This window comes from Sphaeramia orbicularis, chromosome 18 (genome assembly GCF_902148855.1).
Source record: "Sphaeramia orbicularis chromosome 18, fSphaOr1.1, whole genome shotgun sequence".
Classification (NCBI taxonomy): domain Eukaryota; kingdom Metazoa; phylum Chordata; class Actinopteri; order Kurtiformes; family Apogonidae; genus Sphaeramia; species Sphaeramia orbicularis.
In genome coordinates, this window is record NC_043974.1 from 30,749,293 (window position 1) to 30,768,500 (window position 19,208).

A 19,208-nucleotide genomic window follows, 5' to 3' on the forward strand; every position below is an offset into this window, starting at 1 on the left:
AATAATAATAATAATAATAATAATAATAATAATAACTACAAAAGCATTTGGAGACCGCAGACCTCCGCCAAGGCAGATCAGTGACTCCCCCCCCGATCACCACCAAAATTTAATCATTTCTTCCTTTTGCCAGTATCAACATTTCCTAAAAATTTAATGCAAATCCGTCCATAACTTTTTGAGTTATCCTGCTAACAAACAAACAAACACGCAAACAAACACACAAAGCAAAGCGATCACAATAACAACAGGTAGGTTGGGACTGAGTTTTCATCCACGTACAGCTTACATAGCTGGCACTAACTTTCACCTGTCGGCAGTCTCGGAATTTGTGAATGTCCCCATGCACATCAACACATTGTATACCCGGCCTATCTCTCTCTGTATGAACATGCTGTACTGAAAGAGAAAGTTAAGATGCTTATAAGACAGGGGGATCAATAAATTGTAAGGGGGGCTGGGGGGAAATGTGTAAAATGGGGGAATAATATGACTAAAATGCAAGAGCGGGGGGAGAGTTCTCGATAATAAGTACCTCCGTCTCTGTCTTAAAGATGAATGTCCAACTAGATATCAAACTGGAAGAAAAATCCAAGGCACTTCTACGCGTTTCAGCTTCAAGCCTTCATCAGGTAGTCGAAGCCGAAACATGTAAAAGTGTTTTTTGGGTCTAGATATGACCGTGTTAATAAAGGCATTTTAATGTTTACAGAGAGTGCCTTGGATTTTTCTTCCAGTTTGATATCTACTTTATGAATCCCTTTTTCCAAAGAGCACCTCAAACCAACTCTTTTTTTAGGTCCGAGGAGCATTCCTTCCCATTTATTTTTATGAACGTCCAACTGTTTGACATGTAACAGGGCGTACCGTTAACTTAAAAAAAGAATTAGGCCTGTTTCATGATTAAAAGAAAAAAAACATCCTCCCCTGTTTTTTTGACAAATCGCAACCTGGCTGTTCCTAAATATAATGGAAAAAAAATGCTTTAAATGCTTTATTACATACATTTTCCTATATTTTGTAGTAATTTACATAAAAGAATTGTACAGGAAGGTGTTAAACGTTGTTATTTTACTCAGCTGAAGCCCCCAATAAAAAGACGCAAGCCGTATTTTCCCTCTCTGAACAATGAATAACCTCCATTTCCTGAGAAGTTCAGATTAGCGAGGTTACGCTGCAGTTTGTCTCCGCTCACAATGCTAAACTTAGCCATGCTCTTGCCTCCAGTGTGCTGTTAGGCAATTCCATCTGATGATGTGCAATAGAAAGAAGAGGGAGGAAAAGACCTCATTCCTCTCGCGCAAGCCAAAATCAGCCTGTTGTTTCTTTTCTTTGACCTCAATTACTATCAGGGCGTGTGTTACTATAGGGGCATGTTGAGTCATGCCTGCTCTGGGAGCGGTGTGTGTTTCTGCACCGTGCATGTGTGACAGATATTGTGTTCATTTTGGCCCTAGGAGGCGCCGTACAGTAGGTGGGGGCCAAGGTGCATCAGTCTTGGCTGAGATGTTCCCTTGAGTGATGTCGGCAAATGTGGGTGGGTTACAGGAAGGAGGGAAAACCACGAGCAGGAGGAGGGAGAAGCAGCGAAAAGAAAGGAAACAGCAAAACCGTGTCAGACTTTGACGGCAGCCGAACAAAGCCCAGCTCGCTGTCAGGAGCCGCTGCCAGCTCCGCGGACTCACCTCCGGCTTAGACCATCTGACGAACGCCGCCACGCTGACGAGAAACAGGACACGCCACCGCTCTGTTTACACTCAGCAAAGGAAAATTGGGAAATGACCAAAAAATGTGCTCATAAGTAGCATTATCGCTGCTGTCGACTGTTTGAAATGACACCAAAAGTTCCATTTAAATTTGATGAATTCCCAAACAGTCCAGATAATCTCATTAGAAATATAAACTGCTCGAACAACACAAAGGGAAATACCGCTTTCTCTTGTGCAGGCGTAGATTTGACCTAAGAAACTAATGTTGTAATTTGCACACCGAAGTGGTTTTTAACACAAGACCTTGATGGGAGACTTGCTTCCCATTTCTGATTTTTTCCTCGCCACGGCTCTGCACTTAATGAATTGGAGTAGTGATTAATTAAATGAAAGTGCTTGCTTCACCCCTGTGTTCAGAGTATGTGAATCAAGCTTTTATGAAGTGATGGCAAGGTACTTGTATTTGTTACTTGTATGTATCCAAACATGAGGCTGCAGTCGACTGGAACTGTATCACAAGAGGGAAGGGAAAGTTGCTGTGCTCTGCAGATTTCCCTCCATCTTGGAACCAATTTATTAACTTTCACAGTTATTAACTTTTACTGTTGTCACAGTAGGAAGGAAAAAAAAGCTGCCACAGTATCCTGACTGCTCCAATATCTTGTGGATTTCATCATACAGTAGGTGGATGTTTCATGTAGCTTGACTCTCTCATAAAAAACAGATCAAATACGCTCCATGTGACGAGGTCAGGCCAATGAGGTGCGGTGCTTTATTGCACTGTATCTGGTCCTCCATCAGAGTTAATTTGTTAACACTGAAGAGCTAATTTCCCTCCAGGCATCATGGGCAGTTTGACTGACAGTTTGAAACCCGTATTTGCACGTTGCAGCCCTGCAAAAAACACCATCAGTCTTTCCCCTCTGCTGGAATTTGCAAGCGCGTGGTGTGTTGCCAATTAATGCGCTCCAATGTGTGTCAGTGAATGCAAGTAGAAGCAAAACAAATGGCTGGTTCATTTGCAGTGTAGAATGGATATCTGGGTCCTGTCACAATGAGTAATGCTAATTGCGCTTAGCGGCATCATTGGTCAAAGTGTCAAAAGCCATCAAGTCGATTTGAGAAGTTTGTTACGATCATTTCCACGGTCGCCTCATGAATTCATCATTACCGAACTGCTACCTGCCATCCCGATGCAATCAAATGAGGTATATTCAGTCTGACTTTTAAAGTTATAAAAAAAAGTTCCGCGACCACCTTTAGCTTCGTAAACAACAGTGATCGCACAAGTTCTAGGTCATGAAAGACTCAAGGATTCAAGGAACTTTTTTGAATCTTCATCATGCGGCAGAAACCTTGTTTTATCGACGCTGCTCAGTGAAACGCTCGATCTGCTCTTTGACAGTTCCACTCCTGGATAATTTCGCTCTCTGTGTAAAAAGCCTTTGAGATTTCACTCGCCTCAGGCCATATGTAAACGTAATTTACTTGGGAGAACAATTTGCCTGAACTGTTTCTCACTTGAAGATAAATAATCCCTCATGCATTATTGAAAATGCGATACTTTTTCAAAGATTTCTGCCCCTCCTTTGCGAAAGGGGTCTCGCGAGTGGCTTATTTTATTATTTTCATCCGCCTAGAAAATGTCATTTGTTGCAGACGAGGAAGTGGGTGTGACAGGCTCCCATTGGTCTAATCAAATAACAGTATCTAGATTCATGCGCTAATTAATCACTAGCTCAGGGGGTTGGACCCATCCAGCGATTCTCGGTGGAAAAAGAGACATTTGATCTGTTGAATCAGCTCTCTCGCCATCTCCTCCCCTCGCTTCCATCTATCTTACATTAATTCAATGAAGTCAGAGTTCGTTTAAATGCAGCCCCCTCCTATCGCAGACACACACCGGGTTTTTAGCCCCTTTCCAGAGAATGAAAAACTGCACATATTGATGGTTTGGACATTTTTTTTTTTTACCTCCTTTACTGGGAACATATTTGGCTCTTACCCAGACTTTCGGACCGCCTAATTGTGGATAGAATATTTATTGGAAAATTATCTCCTGCCTGAGTCCGTGCACTGCAGATGAAGCCTGGAAACGCTCCGAATCTCTTGTCGAGAGCCGTCACATGTTCCCGGCATCTGTTTATCCCACTGATGTTGGCTCATTTAGCCGGGCTCATTGTAATTATGCGTGGTGTTTGACCTTAACTCCTTCTCTCTGACACATTTTCTTGGGAGATGAAATGAAATACAAGCCCCCGCCTCCCCACCTCCTACCCCAAGGCCCCTGTTTTGTTACTAATGATGACTTTTAAATGTCATTGTTCCTTTGCTCCGTGTGCACTTTGGCGCCTACTGATTCAGAGAAGTTAACGGGTCTGGGCTTCGTGTCGGCGCTTTGTTACGTCTCCTTAAAATAGCCCAAATTTCTCCCCCTTCTTGTTCAGTATCACTATTAACACAATCAAAACTCCAAAGCATTTTGCTCTCGGAGTGATTTTTAAAAGCTCTGCGGGGGAGCGACATTTTCCAAATGACCATTTTTCTCTCTGACCTTTCCGCTGCCCTTTTTGGTGAGTAATTGCATTTTTTGAAATATTCATTTGTAAGTTATGTCATTTGTGTGTGGCTATGAGCATCATGATTAAAAACACTGCTCTGTGGTGAGAAAAGCTATGGAAGTATCCAGTGTGACCCCTAGAGTTGTACCAAGCGAGTTTATTTTCCCCAACTATTACTTCTTTTTTGTGTGTATGTGTGTGTGTGTGTGTGTTTTCCATATTCAGCAGTGCACTTGTCAGAGGAATTATCCAGGGAGGATCTGCAGCCGAGAAAAAAGAGAGATGCACTGCATATAAATACTTCTCTAAAGCATAAACTGAAGGGAAGGAAAAGATGAAGTGAATAGAACGTGAAAACTCAGATAAGAGAATGGACTTTGAGCACTACTGTTTCGATTTGCGATACCTCTGTCAATAAAGCGTTCAGGTAGACGGCGATACATGTGAGCGGGGTTGGATGCTGGCTCTGGCAAGGGGAGGAATATGAGCCCTATCAATCACCGCCTCTGGGCACAAATGTAATTACACTAGTTGTTGACTAGCCGGGTAATCCGAGACATCACTGGCATGCGTTTACTCGCTTACATTAGAGGATTGCTGGTGCTCGCTACTAGTGCTCGCCATTCTCTGCTGTTTTTTTAATGCTCCTTCTGAGGACGGTGACCTGAATTGAGCCCCTGCTTTTACAGTTTTGCAAGACTTAAATAATATGGCGCTAACCTTTTCATTTCATAGCATACCAGAGTGAATAAATACAAATGGTTGCGTAATAGATTCCATCTTTTTGTCCCTTTTCTGTCTCTTCTGTTCTCTCTCTCTCTCTCTCTCTCTCTCTCTCTCTCTCTCTCTCTCTCTCTCTCTCGCAGCGCTGAATGAAAAGTATCCGCAAACAGAAGCATCAGGACCAATAAACAAAGCATGATTGATCTTTCACATTCAGGGTCGATTACGCCTTTGTAATTTATCTAAATACACCTGCCTAAGTTGGCGTATTTTATCCCTTTCCTCTGCTTTTGTCAGTTTCAAAGAAGTTTGGTGTGATCCAAAGCACTACTTTACAGGGGGTGGAATAAATCTTCCCATTAAGAGGAAGATAATTGATGGCTTTCATCACTAAATTGAATACAATTATTCCAATCGGTGATGTTTCAATGGCAAGTGCACTTTACCGCGTTGGAGTTTGAATGATTTGTGAGACAAAATGACATGACACATAAATAAGGGGTTTCTTTTGTTGTTTCACCTCGCTGTGTCTTTGTGTTTTCACTTTTTATCTGGGAAGGATGAGAAGTTGTACCTGATGTGTGAAAGTATTTGAAAATGTCACATTTCACAGAAAAAACAACGTTGAAATATGAAAAATGACCTGAACTTGAATTCATATTACAACTCAAACTGCTATTTTCTGAATCTGAATTTTATGAATCACATCTAAAAACTGTTTTGCATATAAGTCTACACACTAGACCAAATTATCCTGCTCACAAAATGTGAAACAGTAGCTGTACATTGTTTGATTTGCAAAATAAGATGATAAATGTACAGAAATCAGCTGTAATTCTGGAAATTTCAGTTGTCACATTTAGTTAATTTGTAATGGATGCCTTTAATTTAAGTATAGCTGATGGTAAACTCATAATATATTCTCTTACTTAGATCTGCAAAATATCAACCCAAAATATTCAAAGTAAACAGGCTTTTTTGTTCATTATTTGTCATTCTTTTTATAATATTTTATTTTGCAGTTTTCAATTATGTAAAACATGCACACACCCAAAAAAAAAAACACAAAAAGGAAACAAAACACAAAGGCTCAGATGTGTGTAACAACTGATCAATTAATTAACTAGTCAGTCCTTGTTCACAGAAAGAAAGACAGAGGAGCAGAGGCTGCAGACAGTCACTGGTACACATACAGGGGTTGGACAAAATAATGGAAACACCTTCACCTCAAGATGATAATGCCCCAATACATACAGCTAGAATTGTTAAAGAATGGCATGAGGAACATTCTAATGAAGTTGAGCATCTCGTATGGCCGGCACAGTCCCCAGACCTCAACATTGTTGAGCATTTATGGTCAGTTTTAGAGATTCAAGTAAGACGTCGATTTCCACCGCCATCGTCTCTAAAAGAGTTGGAGGGTATTCTAACTGAAGAATGGCTTAAAATTCCTTTGGAAACAATTCACAAGTTGTATGAATCAATACCTCGGAGAATTGAGGCTGTAATTGCCGCAAAAGGCGGACCTACACCATATTAAATTATATTTTGTTGATTTTTTAAGGTGTTTCCATTATTTTGTCCAACCCCTGTACATACACCCTAGTCCAATTTAACTTCCTCCAAGTATGCGAGAAACAGAGTCCATGTATTTGAAAAAGTGTTCACATAACAGATCCTCAAAGACCTGAGCTTTTCCATCCGTATTAATGACAACATGTTATTGGATATTTGTCATTCTTAATATGAATTTAGGTTTCCTTAATGTGTTCAGGGTCTTGGTTTATCATTTAGTTGATGATTGGATCTGATCTGAGACTGTTTAGTAAAGCTACAGGTAAATATGCTTTTAACTTTTAAAAAGATGCTTGTGTAAAAACTTGTAAAGGTTAATGGTCACAGTAATAACTAGAAAAGCACTCTGAGAGCGCAGACCTCCGTCAAGGCAGATCAGTGCCCCCCCCCCCCCCGATCACCACCAAAATTTAATCATTTGTTCCTTGTGCCAGTATCAATATTTCTTGAAATTTTCATCCAAATCTGTCCATAACTTTTTGAAAGATCCGGATCAGTCTTTGCCATTTGATAGAACACCCCATTGTAAATCCCTGAGTCAAATTGCATGAGATTTGCACAATTCCCCCATATTGTGATTTCCACCATAAATATTAGTCCCATATTTATTTTACCTATATTTTAAGACTCCTTGACCATGAAAACATACCATTAGCAACTGAATTCATAATTATATCCTTATTAGTTTAGTAGTTATTCACGAAAATCACATTTCTCTTAATGGCGGTTTTCTTCTGGATCTAGCTCCTTAAGTATTAAAGCTACATGAAATCCGGTGGCATACTCCCGATGCGGAACTGACTGAGCTACATGATGGCGCTTGTCAGAAATTTCTACCTTTAATATTAAAGGCACAGTAGGCCAAAAAGTAAGGGCACCCCCATTTTTTATATAAATTGAGATAAAATCCACCTTCTGGATCAGATCCGGATCAGCCTTTGAAATGTGATAGAGGACCCCATTGTCAATTCCTGAATTAAATTTCATGAGTTTTGGTCAATAATTAAGCGAGATATTGGGAAACAAAAATTTTGGCCCCATTTACCACAATGTTAACGAAAATTTCAAAGTGATCCAGAATCCAGGATTTCTTTCGGATCACCCCCAAAAGTCAATCATTTCTTCCTTATCCCATTTCCAACAAACCCTGAAAATTTCATCAAAATCTGTCCATAACTTTTTGAGTTATGTTGCACACTAACGGACAGACAAACAGACAAACAAACAAACCCTGGCAAAAACATAACCTCCTTGGCGGAGGTAACAAGGGTTTGTACTTCGGAAGCTGCTGGTGTCAGATCTGTGTTTTCCACTGTTTGTTGTCATTTTTGTTTTCTGTCTCTCCTCAGAGCACACTTTTTTGTCAGTTTTAATTATCAAAATGACTTATTTTGTTCAGAAATTTTGCAAGCCGGTAAAATCAGGCAATCACAGGCCTAGACTGACTGTCATCAATTATCATACATGTGGTATGATTGATTGTGCATCATCCACAAAGGAACGCCAAATGATAATTACTGTGCATCATGCACTGGTAGTCCTGTGTGGCGGCTAATTTCCTGATGCTACGCCCAAACGCTGGGCAAAAAAAAAAAATCACATCGAGCCAAAGCGATAACCAATCACTGTCAATAACAGCTGAGTTTCAGTTTCTCCACCCAGCAGCTTTAACCCTTAAATACCCACTACTATCTTTGTCGCAAATTCCAAGTCTTTTTTTTTTTTTTTTTTTTTTTTGCCTTTCCCAAATGATTTATCACCATTTATTTGAATATTATGTTCTGCATTTTGTGATTTTCAGTGAAAATGTTATATTTTCTTTAATTTAATTAATTAATTAATTAATTTTTTAATTTAATTTACTGATCATGTCGATGCTCATAAAACATCAGAGTAAATGGAAGGATTTACTGTGAACTGTTGTACAGCCATCAGACTATACAACTATCAGTTTACCAGTTATCATGTGCAATTATAATTTAAATGTGTAAATAATATGTATGTATATGTATAGCTGTGGAAAAAAATTATTAGACCACCCTTGTTTTCTTCAATTTCTTGTTCATTTTAATGTTTAGTACAACTAAATATGCATTTGTTTGGACAAATATAATGCTAACAACAAAAATAGCGCATAAGAGTTTAATGTCAGAGCTGATATCTATCCATTTTCCATGTTTTTCTTGATAATAACCAAAATTACTTCAGTTCTTACATCAAGATCTATGGCATTGTACTGACAAAAACAGTGCTTTTAGGCATTCCACGTTTTCTTTTCTGTCTGTTTTAGTCACATGATACACACAGGAGTTAGGACTTCATTGCATAAACATTGTTTTGGATGACTTTTGATGATCTTATAATTTTTTTCTGTATTTATGGAAAAAAAAAAGTAATTTAAATGGCAGATACTCGTTTATATGTCAATATTTCACTGTTAAATGTTCTGCCTGTGTTTCCACTAATTTTGATGGGATCACTCATGTCATATCTTAGACTTCAAAGTTTTTAATATGAAAACAGAGCATGTACTAAAGCTAATTTTCATCATTTTCATCAGTGTCAAAAGAATGCAGTAATAGCGGTCTGGATTTCTATAGACATCAAATCAGAAAAAAATGAGGAAAAAGTCACTGTTGCAACAAAATATTGTCAACTGAACATAAAAACAAGCATCTGCAACCACTGTCATTGATCCAACTCCATACTGGTGAATCAATGTTGTAGAACACAGGTGTCAAACATGCAGCCTGGGGGCCACAACCAGCCCACCAAAGGGTCCAATCTGGCCCCTAGGATGAATTTGTGAAATGCAAAAATTACACTGAAGATATTAATAATCAAGGATGTTGAAATAATTTTAGGTCAATTCAATCTAAAGTGGATCAGGCTAGTAAAACTCGCGACTTGTTAAACAAAAAATGTTTGCTTATGTTGTACTGTTCACTTGTAATGCCATATGTCATACTGTGTGGAAATATGGGGCAATGTGTATAAAACTAATTTAGACCCGATAATTAAACTCCAAAAAAAAAAGCTATTAGAGTCATAAACAAAGCTGGTTATCTCCAATCAAGTAATCCACTTTTTGTAGAATCTGGTTTACTAAAATTTTTTGATATTGTATATTTAAAAACAATGGAATTTATGTTTCGCGTTAAAAGTAAAAACCTTCCTTTTTGTATTCAGAAAATTTTTAAGTTAAGAGAAGGACATTATAATTTAAGAGGGATGTTTGTGTTTGAAAAATGTAAAGTAAGAACAAATGTTAAATATCACAGTGTTTCAGTTATTGGTGTCAAGCTATGGAACGAACTGAAGGATGAAGTGAAATTGTGTAGCTCACTGTTGAGTTTCAAAAAGAATTTAATTTGTCAAATTCTGAAGGGCTATGAAAGTAATATGATTACAAAATGATTTATAACACTGAATGTAGTATAATTTGTGTTTAAGTATTTACCTGCTGCAAGTACAGGTGTAGACGTGAATTAAGGATGTGAATAGGAGAAGCAGAAATAAGCCTCCGGCTTCAGCTTCTTCCTTTTTCAGTTACAAAATGTGTTAATTTTATGTTTGTTTGTTTTTTAATATGTAAGTGTTTTGTTTTGTTGTTTTTTAAAAAAATATGTATATGTTTTGTATTTTGTATTTAACTGAAATAAACATTCATTCATTCAATATTATCGTAACCTATAAATAATGAAAACTGCAAATTTTCCTCTTTGTTTTAGAAAAAAAAAAAAAAAGTAAAAGTAAAAAAAGTAAAATTAGAAAAAAGATACATTTACAGACTAGCCTTTTTACCAAAAATATGAGTAACCTGAACAAATATGAACAATCGGAAATGTCTTAAGAGAAGTATGTGGAATTTTAACAATATTTTGCCTGTTACTAAATCTTTACGTTGTGATGCACATGTATAAATGATCAACTAAGGCCTAATATTGTTAACGCTGCACTTTTTTTCTGAAGAATTTTCAGGTTGTTCATATTTGATCATGTTATGTTCAAGTACGGTTCGTAGATGTAAACATTTTCATCACGGAATTTTACTTTTTTCACTCATAAACATAGAGAATCCTTTGGAGTTGACATTATTTATCAGTTCTTATCCTATTATTTATATTATTTTACTGGTCCGGTCCACTTTAGGTCATATTAGGCTGTATGTGGCCCCTGAACTAAAATGAGTTTGACACCCCTGTTGTAGAAGATGACGGTGTTTCCTATGTTCACTACGAAGCCAAATGGGTCATATCTGATGACAAAGTGCATTTTATACCAATTATTTCCATGTATTAACAGGATTAATGGATCAATGAGTATACAGTATTATAGATCAGTAGATGAGTTTGGTCGATGGTGAATGTTTGGGTTTTTATGGGTTCAGCATCATTACCCATGAGTGCTTGGTCTACCTCAGATTGAGAATGAAAAAGAAAACCAAAAAACCGCTGGTTAATGTTTATACTGTTGGAACGGGGTCAACATTACAATTCTGAGAGGAAACATGAAACATCTGTCACGCTATACCAGTTTTCTTTCTAACGCCACACTGTCGTTACGTTAAAAAAAAACGGAACTATTGTAATGATAAGAGTTCGATTAGAGCGTAAAGAAGAGATATTGTTACCACGGTAAATCCGATCGTTAATCACGGCATTGATTTGTGCTCGTATGCTGCGGTCCTTTTTTTTTTTGTTCCGTGTTCGTTCTCTGGTTGCGTCTGTCGTCCTTGATGAATGCCTCCGCCGTGTCGTCCAGCGGTGACTCGTGCAGCTCAGCCACTTGTCTGAAAGGATGTTTATAAAAATCTATAACTGCCACAGTCCTCCTACAGTCACTCAGGCCACTGTTTATGTTTCTGGCTCATTTTTTATTCTGGCTATAAACACCACACGCCTCCAGTCTGCTGTTCACGTGGCCGTCGGTGGGCGTGCATGCGTGTGCGCGTTATAAAACGGCAACCTCTGGCCCGCCGCCGCTCCGTCCCGCCAGAACCTCCGTCCCGTTTGGCTCGGAGGTAAACAGCACATTTTAGCCAAACAGACTCTGGGCTTCGGCTCGAGGCCTTCACGTAGCCCGACCAGAGCGCATCCCATCACCTCAAAGTACAAACAAAGAAGGTCTTATGATTTATAGGCGCTAATCTGGTGGGATATTATAACTATTTACCTCTGACACGCCGCTCTGTTTTCTTTGTCTCTGCGTTTCGGTCTAATTTCTCAGTCGAATGCCCGTGTAATGAATGTTTATTTCCTCACAGCCAAATCCAAACACCGTGTCTATTTCCTTATGTTTGATCTGTGTCAATCTCCCACTCTCTCTTTCCACAACTCCTGGCCTCTCTAAGGCCCTTGTGGTTTTGCTCATCCTCCCACTCCAAACAACCAGCGTTCTGTCCGCCCACAAAAAAACACACCAGCGTGGACAGCCTCTTCTCATATGTCTACGGGTCAAACCTTTTGATTGCGGGTCCTCCAATCTGTTTTAGTATTTTCCTGCAGGAATATATATGTATTTTCACTCAGTTCTCAGCTTGCCCTAACTTGGGACTGAAGGTGCAATAATCTTCTGTTCTGCAATAACAATGGAATATTTATCAAAAATAAATGCACTATTTTTATATAGACCGGGTTCATGGGTATACATACTGTTTTTACATATACACGTACTGTTTTTATGGGAAATGCATACTATTAATAGAGATAGACACTGTTATTCATGGGTAATACATACTGTTAATATTGTTCATATATATGCATACTGTCACATACTGTTAATACTGTAAATTGCACCTATTCATATTTTATCCAGTTTTGTTTTTTATTCTAAGCTCTATTCTTATGTTACTTTGTTAAATTGTAAATTTTTATCATATTTTCTTATCTTATTTTAGCTTTTGTAATTTTATATTCGCTCTATTCCTATTTCTGTAGCACTGGTGTTTGTAAACATTGCTGCATTGGCTGGAGTGTCACTCCTAATTTCATAGTACACACAATGACATATTCTATTCTATTCTATTCTACTGTTCTATTCTATTCTATTCTATTCTATTCTATTCTACTGTTCTATTCTATTCTATTCTGCTCTGCTCTATTTTATTCTATTCTATTCTATTCTATTCTACTCTATTCTTTTCTACTCTACTCTACTCTGCTCTGCTCTGCTCTGCTCTATTCTATTCTATTCTATTCTATTCTATTCTATTCTATTCTATTCTATTCTATTCTATTCTATCCTACTCTACTCTACCCTGTTCTATTCTATTCTATTCTATTCTATTCATACATTTTTCCCCACACATTTTCATAACAATATCAAACTCATAGTGTTGTTTTTTGTTGGTTTTCCTGTGTTTGTGTGCAGCTTTCAGTCGAGCGCCCATACCCATGGCGGTGGTGAGGAGGGAGCTATCATGCGAGAGCTACCCCATAGAGCTGCGCTGCCCGGGCACCGACGTCATCATGATCGAAAGCGCCAACTACGGCCGCACCGATGACAAAATCTGCGACGCAGACCCGGCGCAAATGGAGAACACTCGGTGTTACCTCCCAGACGCGTACAAGATCATGTCTCAAAGGTAAGGTTTGCTTGAAATTGAAATACTCACTAGTCACTTTTCCATTGACCCTCAAATTGCACGAATACAACTTGCGCATAAAAATTCACCTAATGGAAAAACTCTTGTTTTTCAATGAGTGGTTTTTTTGGGCATAGCAAAATTGGTATATCATGCAAAACTGTAATGGAAAGACCTTTTTGCACAACAAAAGTCACATGAACAAAAAAAATGGATGTTGATGGACGTTGCAACAAGAGAAGAAGAGTTTTAAAACAAACATGACGCGGTATGTGTTGACACACCATTAAACCAAATCATTTTTGAATTTACGGAATAGAAGGGTAACAAGCATTCTAGATTTAAAACAACAGATATTTATGTTTGTCGCCATGTTCATGGAATGACTTCTCCTGACATCTCGTGATAATAAATAAACAAATCATCTAATTTGTGATTTAATGGAAAAATCGACATTACACACTTCTGTTTTTTAACATTTAGTAAATATCAGTAAATGTTTGCGCATATGTCCAATGGAAAAGCGACTACTCTTCATTTATACACCCAGTATTTTTCTGGCAGACTGCTGTTCCTTTCTAATTTAAAATGATAGAAACATGATAGTAGTAACAAGGAGGCTTTTAATTTAGCAAATTAAGAATATTTGCATGCATGAATATGTACACGTACAGCCAGAAAAAATTTGTTTTATCATTTTAAGTAATTAAATCAAGTAGATGCGGTTGCAAACAAAAAAAAAAAACTGAAAAAGGAAAAAAACATAGCCAGCAAATCTTAAGTTAATGAGAGATGCTGTAATACACACCTGTGGTCTGCCAGAATGAAATTAAGTACAGTCCCTCATGAGACATGTTTTCCCTGCACACTGATTAAGATATGCCTAATTTTGTTGACCTTTATTTAATTTCTGGAGGATGAAAATGCAATTTCAAGTGTAATAAATATGCAAGGATTCATAAAAAAGGTAGAAATCACAAGGTCAGGCTCAAAAAGCTGCCGATGGTTTTGAGAAACAATACAATCTTTGCAGAAGTGCACTTTAGCAAAATGTTATGGATTAATTGCTTTGAGAATCCAAATGAACCGTGAACACGTCTCAGATGTACACCTTAGCATACCTGGCTGCTGATCAATATGAGCCGTGAATTCGCCCCTCGCACAAATCAATGTTCGCTGGAAATAATTTAAATACATTAACAGGTATTATATTTGCCAGACTGTGAGCTGCCTGGCTCCCATCTGTGAGTTTTGTTTCCAGAGTTATGACCCTGTTGTGCTGAAACCGGGACGTGGAGACCTATTTGTCAGGCCAGACAGAGTGTAGTCTTACTCTGCTTTGGCTTTTGGTGGGTAATAGATGGCTAACATTAAAGTATATACACAAGTTTTTCGGGTCTCAAACCAAATAGTCTGGATTCAAGAAAATGTAGGGCTGTACAGAGAATATGTGTACAGTCCATTTGAGCTCTTTTGTTGACTTATTGCAGCACTTACAGTAAAATGAAGACTGCTCTCTGGGATATCACTCTAAGCACAGTTACTCCTGCCTTTAAGGTCAAAACACCCTTGAGCATCAGAGGGGATGGACTTTATCTAAATTGCTAGCACCCGTTAACGTTTGTCTACCTTCTACTATTTCCAAAGCTTTATGTATGTCCACTTCTTTGGTAACCTGATTGGACCGGGGCCTTTGAGAATACTAATGGACCTTTGGGCCTTTATCAAACAATAGCAGTTGGCTCTTTAGTTTGGTACCACAGAGTTCAGATAATCAGCAGCTGATGGTAAAAAAGAGGTAGTTGTCAGATAATTGATGCACCCTGTAGCTCCCTTGTTCTCCAGCCGCCCACTCAGACTAAAAATCCCAGCAGGAATGTATCAACGGGTCCTGCTACTGTCAAGAAGACAAAACTAGCATAAAGTACCAAGGAGATAAAAAAAAAAAAAGCATGTCTTTTTAGCATCTTGTGACTACCGGGGGCGTTTCAATGATGCTAAAAGGTAACTACAACCCAATTCGGAGCCAGAACACATTGTCTTGGGAGAGGAAGTTGCTAAGTGGATGAAAGGTGTGGGCGGTGTGCATTGAAAATGGAGAGGTGGAAGGGAAGGGGGAGGGGGGGGGGGCACCAAAGAATGCATCGGGTGAGAGGATTCAGTGATATTTGTGGCTGTAGCGACAATCATTAGCATGCGGAGGTTAGCACAACAAACGAACAACGCCCCCGACCATGTCATTGTTGAGCTGTCAGAGCGGTTGCTAGGCACCTGCGACTAAGCTCATTAGGGCTGTAGAGGCAACGAGAACCAAACAGAAACAACAAATTTGAGCAGGATCTTCATACACTTCGGATAAAGCTGAGGTTAAACCCAGGCCATGAGGATTTACTTAAAACATATGGTTCTTCATGTTGAGGATCTACATCGGAATAAATTCACAGTGTACGTTTCGGTAATAAAATTAACTCACTTTGATCATAATCCAGTATTAGCAAGGTTTGTGCAATTGCTAAATGTATCTCCAACGGATAATTGTATTTTCCTCGTCGGCTCATCCGCTTTGTAATCGCAAATAGATATCAGCAAAGATCTACACGCTCCTCCAGTTATTTTTATTTTTTATTTTTTTTTGGTGAAATTCCATTGTGTTGCACTTCCACATCTTTCTCCCCTTGTATTCATTACGCGGTATGTTTACATGCACGTCGTAAACCATCACTGGAAACAACCCAAGCAATGTATTAGTGTGATTATAGCATTTACATGGTTCAGTGTAACCTGATTTCCTCAGTAATCGTGGTTTTCATGAGTTGTTTGATTATGGGCTAATGCTGGAGGGATGTGTTGCAGCCTACAGAAACAACAAAAAGGAGGCAGAAAATGGAAGGATTTCATTGATGTGGCTTGTTCTGTGCACTAATTTATTTACATAAATACCCCACCACTTTCACTTTTTGCTGCCTCATATGGAGTCTAGACTTTTTTTTTTTTTTTTAGGCCAATATAGATATCACACTTTCACATTTATAGTCGCTGCAAAATTTATCACCATCTCATCCACTGTTTATTTAGACTGGATCAAATCAGATAATTACATTAACAGGTAATAAAATTGTCTGTGTACATTGGTGGATGAACTGTATCTCACCTTAACAAATTAACAACTGGTGTTTACGCTGTACAAATGTGATCATCAGTTACTTTATAGCTGTAATGTAACGGAATAAACTGAAAATTTGTAAAGATTCATTAAAATGCATTGTTTTTACAGAATATTATACAAGATTGATTTAAGTTTGCTTTAGTCCCTGGATGTTTTTTAAAGCTTTGGGTCAAACTTGTTTACTTTCTTGCTGTTTGTTTAATTACACTTAACTCAATAATATCACATGTTCAGTGAAATATTTACATAAAATACGTAGTATGAAAAGTCAGTGATGCAGTTAAGTGTGTTAGACTTTGTGGTTAATATAGTATCAATAGAAAAGAGTAGAATGCCTTTATTGTCATTATACATGTACAACAAAATAAAAAATAAATTAATTAATTAAAAAAAAGAAGATGACAAGGCAGTCAGGTGTAGCCTAGGGAAAACATTATGTACAAAGTCCAAAATGTGGTGGAAAATCAAAGTCATTCAAATGGATTTAGTTAAAATTAATTAAATACATCCAATTCTCTCTTTTCTACAGTTAGCATATTCATTCAAAATAAAACCTGGAGTTAATTCCGAGCTAAGTCTGTAATATTAGCCACCCCAAATTTCGACACGAACAATATAATGGATAATCAGGTGACATCTGAGGATTTGTCATATAATTTTCACTTCTACATGAGTAATTGAAGGCATTCACGACTAAAATCCAGCTTTTTCAATACTTGTCGATCTCTCACCTGAAGTGTTATTTTCTCAGTCACTGCAGGTGTGTGTCTTCCTGTTTGAGCAAAAGTGACATTTGTAGAAATCAAGGGTTTTTTTTGTCCTCCGAAACATTGTAGGTGTTTTAATTTGATTAGGAATGTGTTGTCGAAAAGTATTTAGCAGTACTCTTAACATTGCCGACGTTGACAGATGAAAATAAGAACAATGTTGTGTATTTAATGTGACCATGACTACTCAAGGCCTGACTCTAACACAAAACTCATCCAAATAAAGGCCTGATACCTTCTTTAGCAGTATGGATATTTTGCAGAATTCTCCATTTGAGCTTCTCCTCCACACATAAATGGCATTACAGTTCACTAAAATCACATATATTTATAAAAAAGTGAAGATTTTTGTGTGTCTATGTTGAAAATGAAGAGATTACCAACTAATGTCATCACATCCCAGTTTGTCTGTTGCCGTTTTGTATGATGAATTTGCACCTGAAACATCAAATATAGGTCATATAGGTGTATAAATCAGTGTATGAGTTACAGTTCTATGTGTCTTCAAGGTACCTGTGCTGACCTCAGTCTACTGGGTTATGAAGAGGGTAATGAAAAACTGTAATTGACTTGTTGCTGCTCAGCTTCATAATGGACTAAAGTATTATCTGAATAACATCCACAGTGTCCAGGGTTTATAATCCACTCTATGGTTTATGTTAGGGTTCGTATTGTTTTTGTGTGAACACATGCTATAACACTGAAGTACTGCGGCAAGATTTTTTTCAGTGGAGGGGGAAATAATAGGTTTTTCAACTAAAATTCAATAAATAAACAACCTGATATTTGTCAAAGATGTTTTACTGTATTTTTTTTTTATTTGTTTATTTGAAGTAAAAAAAAGGAACTAAAAATAAATAAATAAATAAATAAATAAATAAAAGCAAGACGTCAATTACATATGCACCCATCAATGATCATAAATCACAGCAAAAGTAGTGAAATACAATAAATTTAACATAAATGTACATATGAATCATGAATCAGTTAGCATTTTTCAAAACATTTTTCCACGCCAGTCACAGTTTATACAGTGTATATGAATTACACTGCAAAAAATTAACTTGAAGCAAGAACAATAATCCCTAAAATGAGGTTAAAATCATGTATGTCAAGCCCAACAATCTGCCAGTGGGTTAAGCATTTTTTCTTGGTACGAATCCTCAAAATTAGCATGACATTCTTAAAACTAGGCCAGCTTTGAACTCAAAATAAGACCATATAGCTTATATTCGAAAAGTGTTAAGAAGTCCGATTATTTTTACTAATTTGATTCTTTCGGTTCACTCATCTGTTGCGAATCGATTCATTTTATTCACATTCTTTCGTTCATTTTTGTCATGTTTTAAGCCTGTAAATAACAATAAATTGTTACATAAAAAAAAGTTAGTTGCTGTCATTTCTTAAGATTCTTAAATTGACAAGTTGTGCACGTGGTTTCAGTCTTAAAATAAGGAAAACAAACTTGACCCTTTGCATAATATTGCCATACCTTGGTCCTAGTAAAACTGGCTTGATATTGGCTGAAAAATCTAATTAAGAAAAAATTAGTATTTAGTGTTATTCATTTATTTATTTGATTTACTATTTCTATTTACCTAGAAAATCCTCAATTTTATGGCAGTTTCTTTCAGGTATGTATTTTCTGTATGTGTGGATTTGTATTTGTATTTTTCTGCCATAATTGGGGTAATGTTATTTCTTTGTTCATTTGCTAAAGAAAAACAAAAGGGGAGAAAAAAAGTTACACATATTTTTTAAAATAAGAATATTTTTTGAGTGTAAAAAATTCTTCGCAAGCTTTTTTTCTATTTAGATGAAAAATAAGACAAATGATCTAGAAATACGGCTTTATCACTTTATTAATCATTTTTTGCAGTGTACTTTTATGTTTTACGACACTCACCACCAAATACTTTACCCAGTTTGACTTTTAACTGACTTAAATTCATCTCATCCATTAAAAATGACCACCCACCCTAAGGAGGTCATCACCTGCGTCCTAATTTCCACACATGCATATTTATTCTAAGCATGTATTTTGGAATAAGCGGTGATTTCCCTGTACATGTATACATAGTCAGCTGCAGATGCACCGTATTGTTTCATAGTCGTCTTCTT

At 37.3% G+C, this 19,208-nt stretch overlaps 1 protein-coding gene across 20 annotated transcripts in view; it reads left to right on the plus strand.

Annotated features, from left to right (window-relative positions):
• The window catches only part of LOC115438263 (adhesion G protein-coupled receptor L3), a 547,718-nt gene that overhangs the window by 172,378 nt on the left and 356,132 nt on the right, over positions 1 to 19,208 (plus strand). For all 20 annotated transcript variants that reach the window (XM_030161717.1, XM_030161720.1, XM_030161723.1 and 17 more), the window contains exon 4: positions 12,941 to 13,154. In XM_030161717.1, the coding sequence (XP_030017577.1) occupies positions 12,941 to 13,154 (214 nt within the window). The remainder of the gene's footprint in view (positions 1 to 12,940; positions 13,155 to 19,208) is intronic.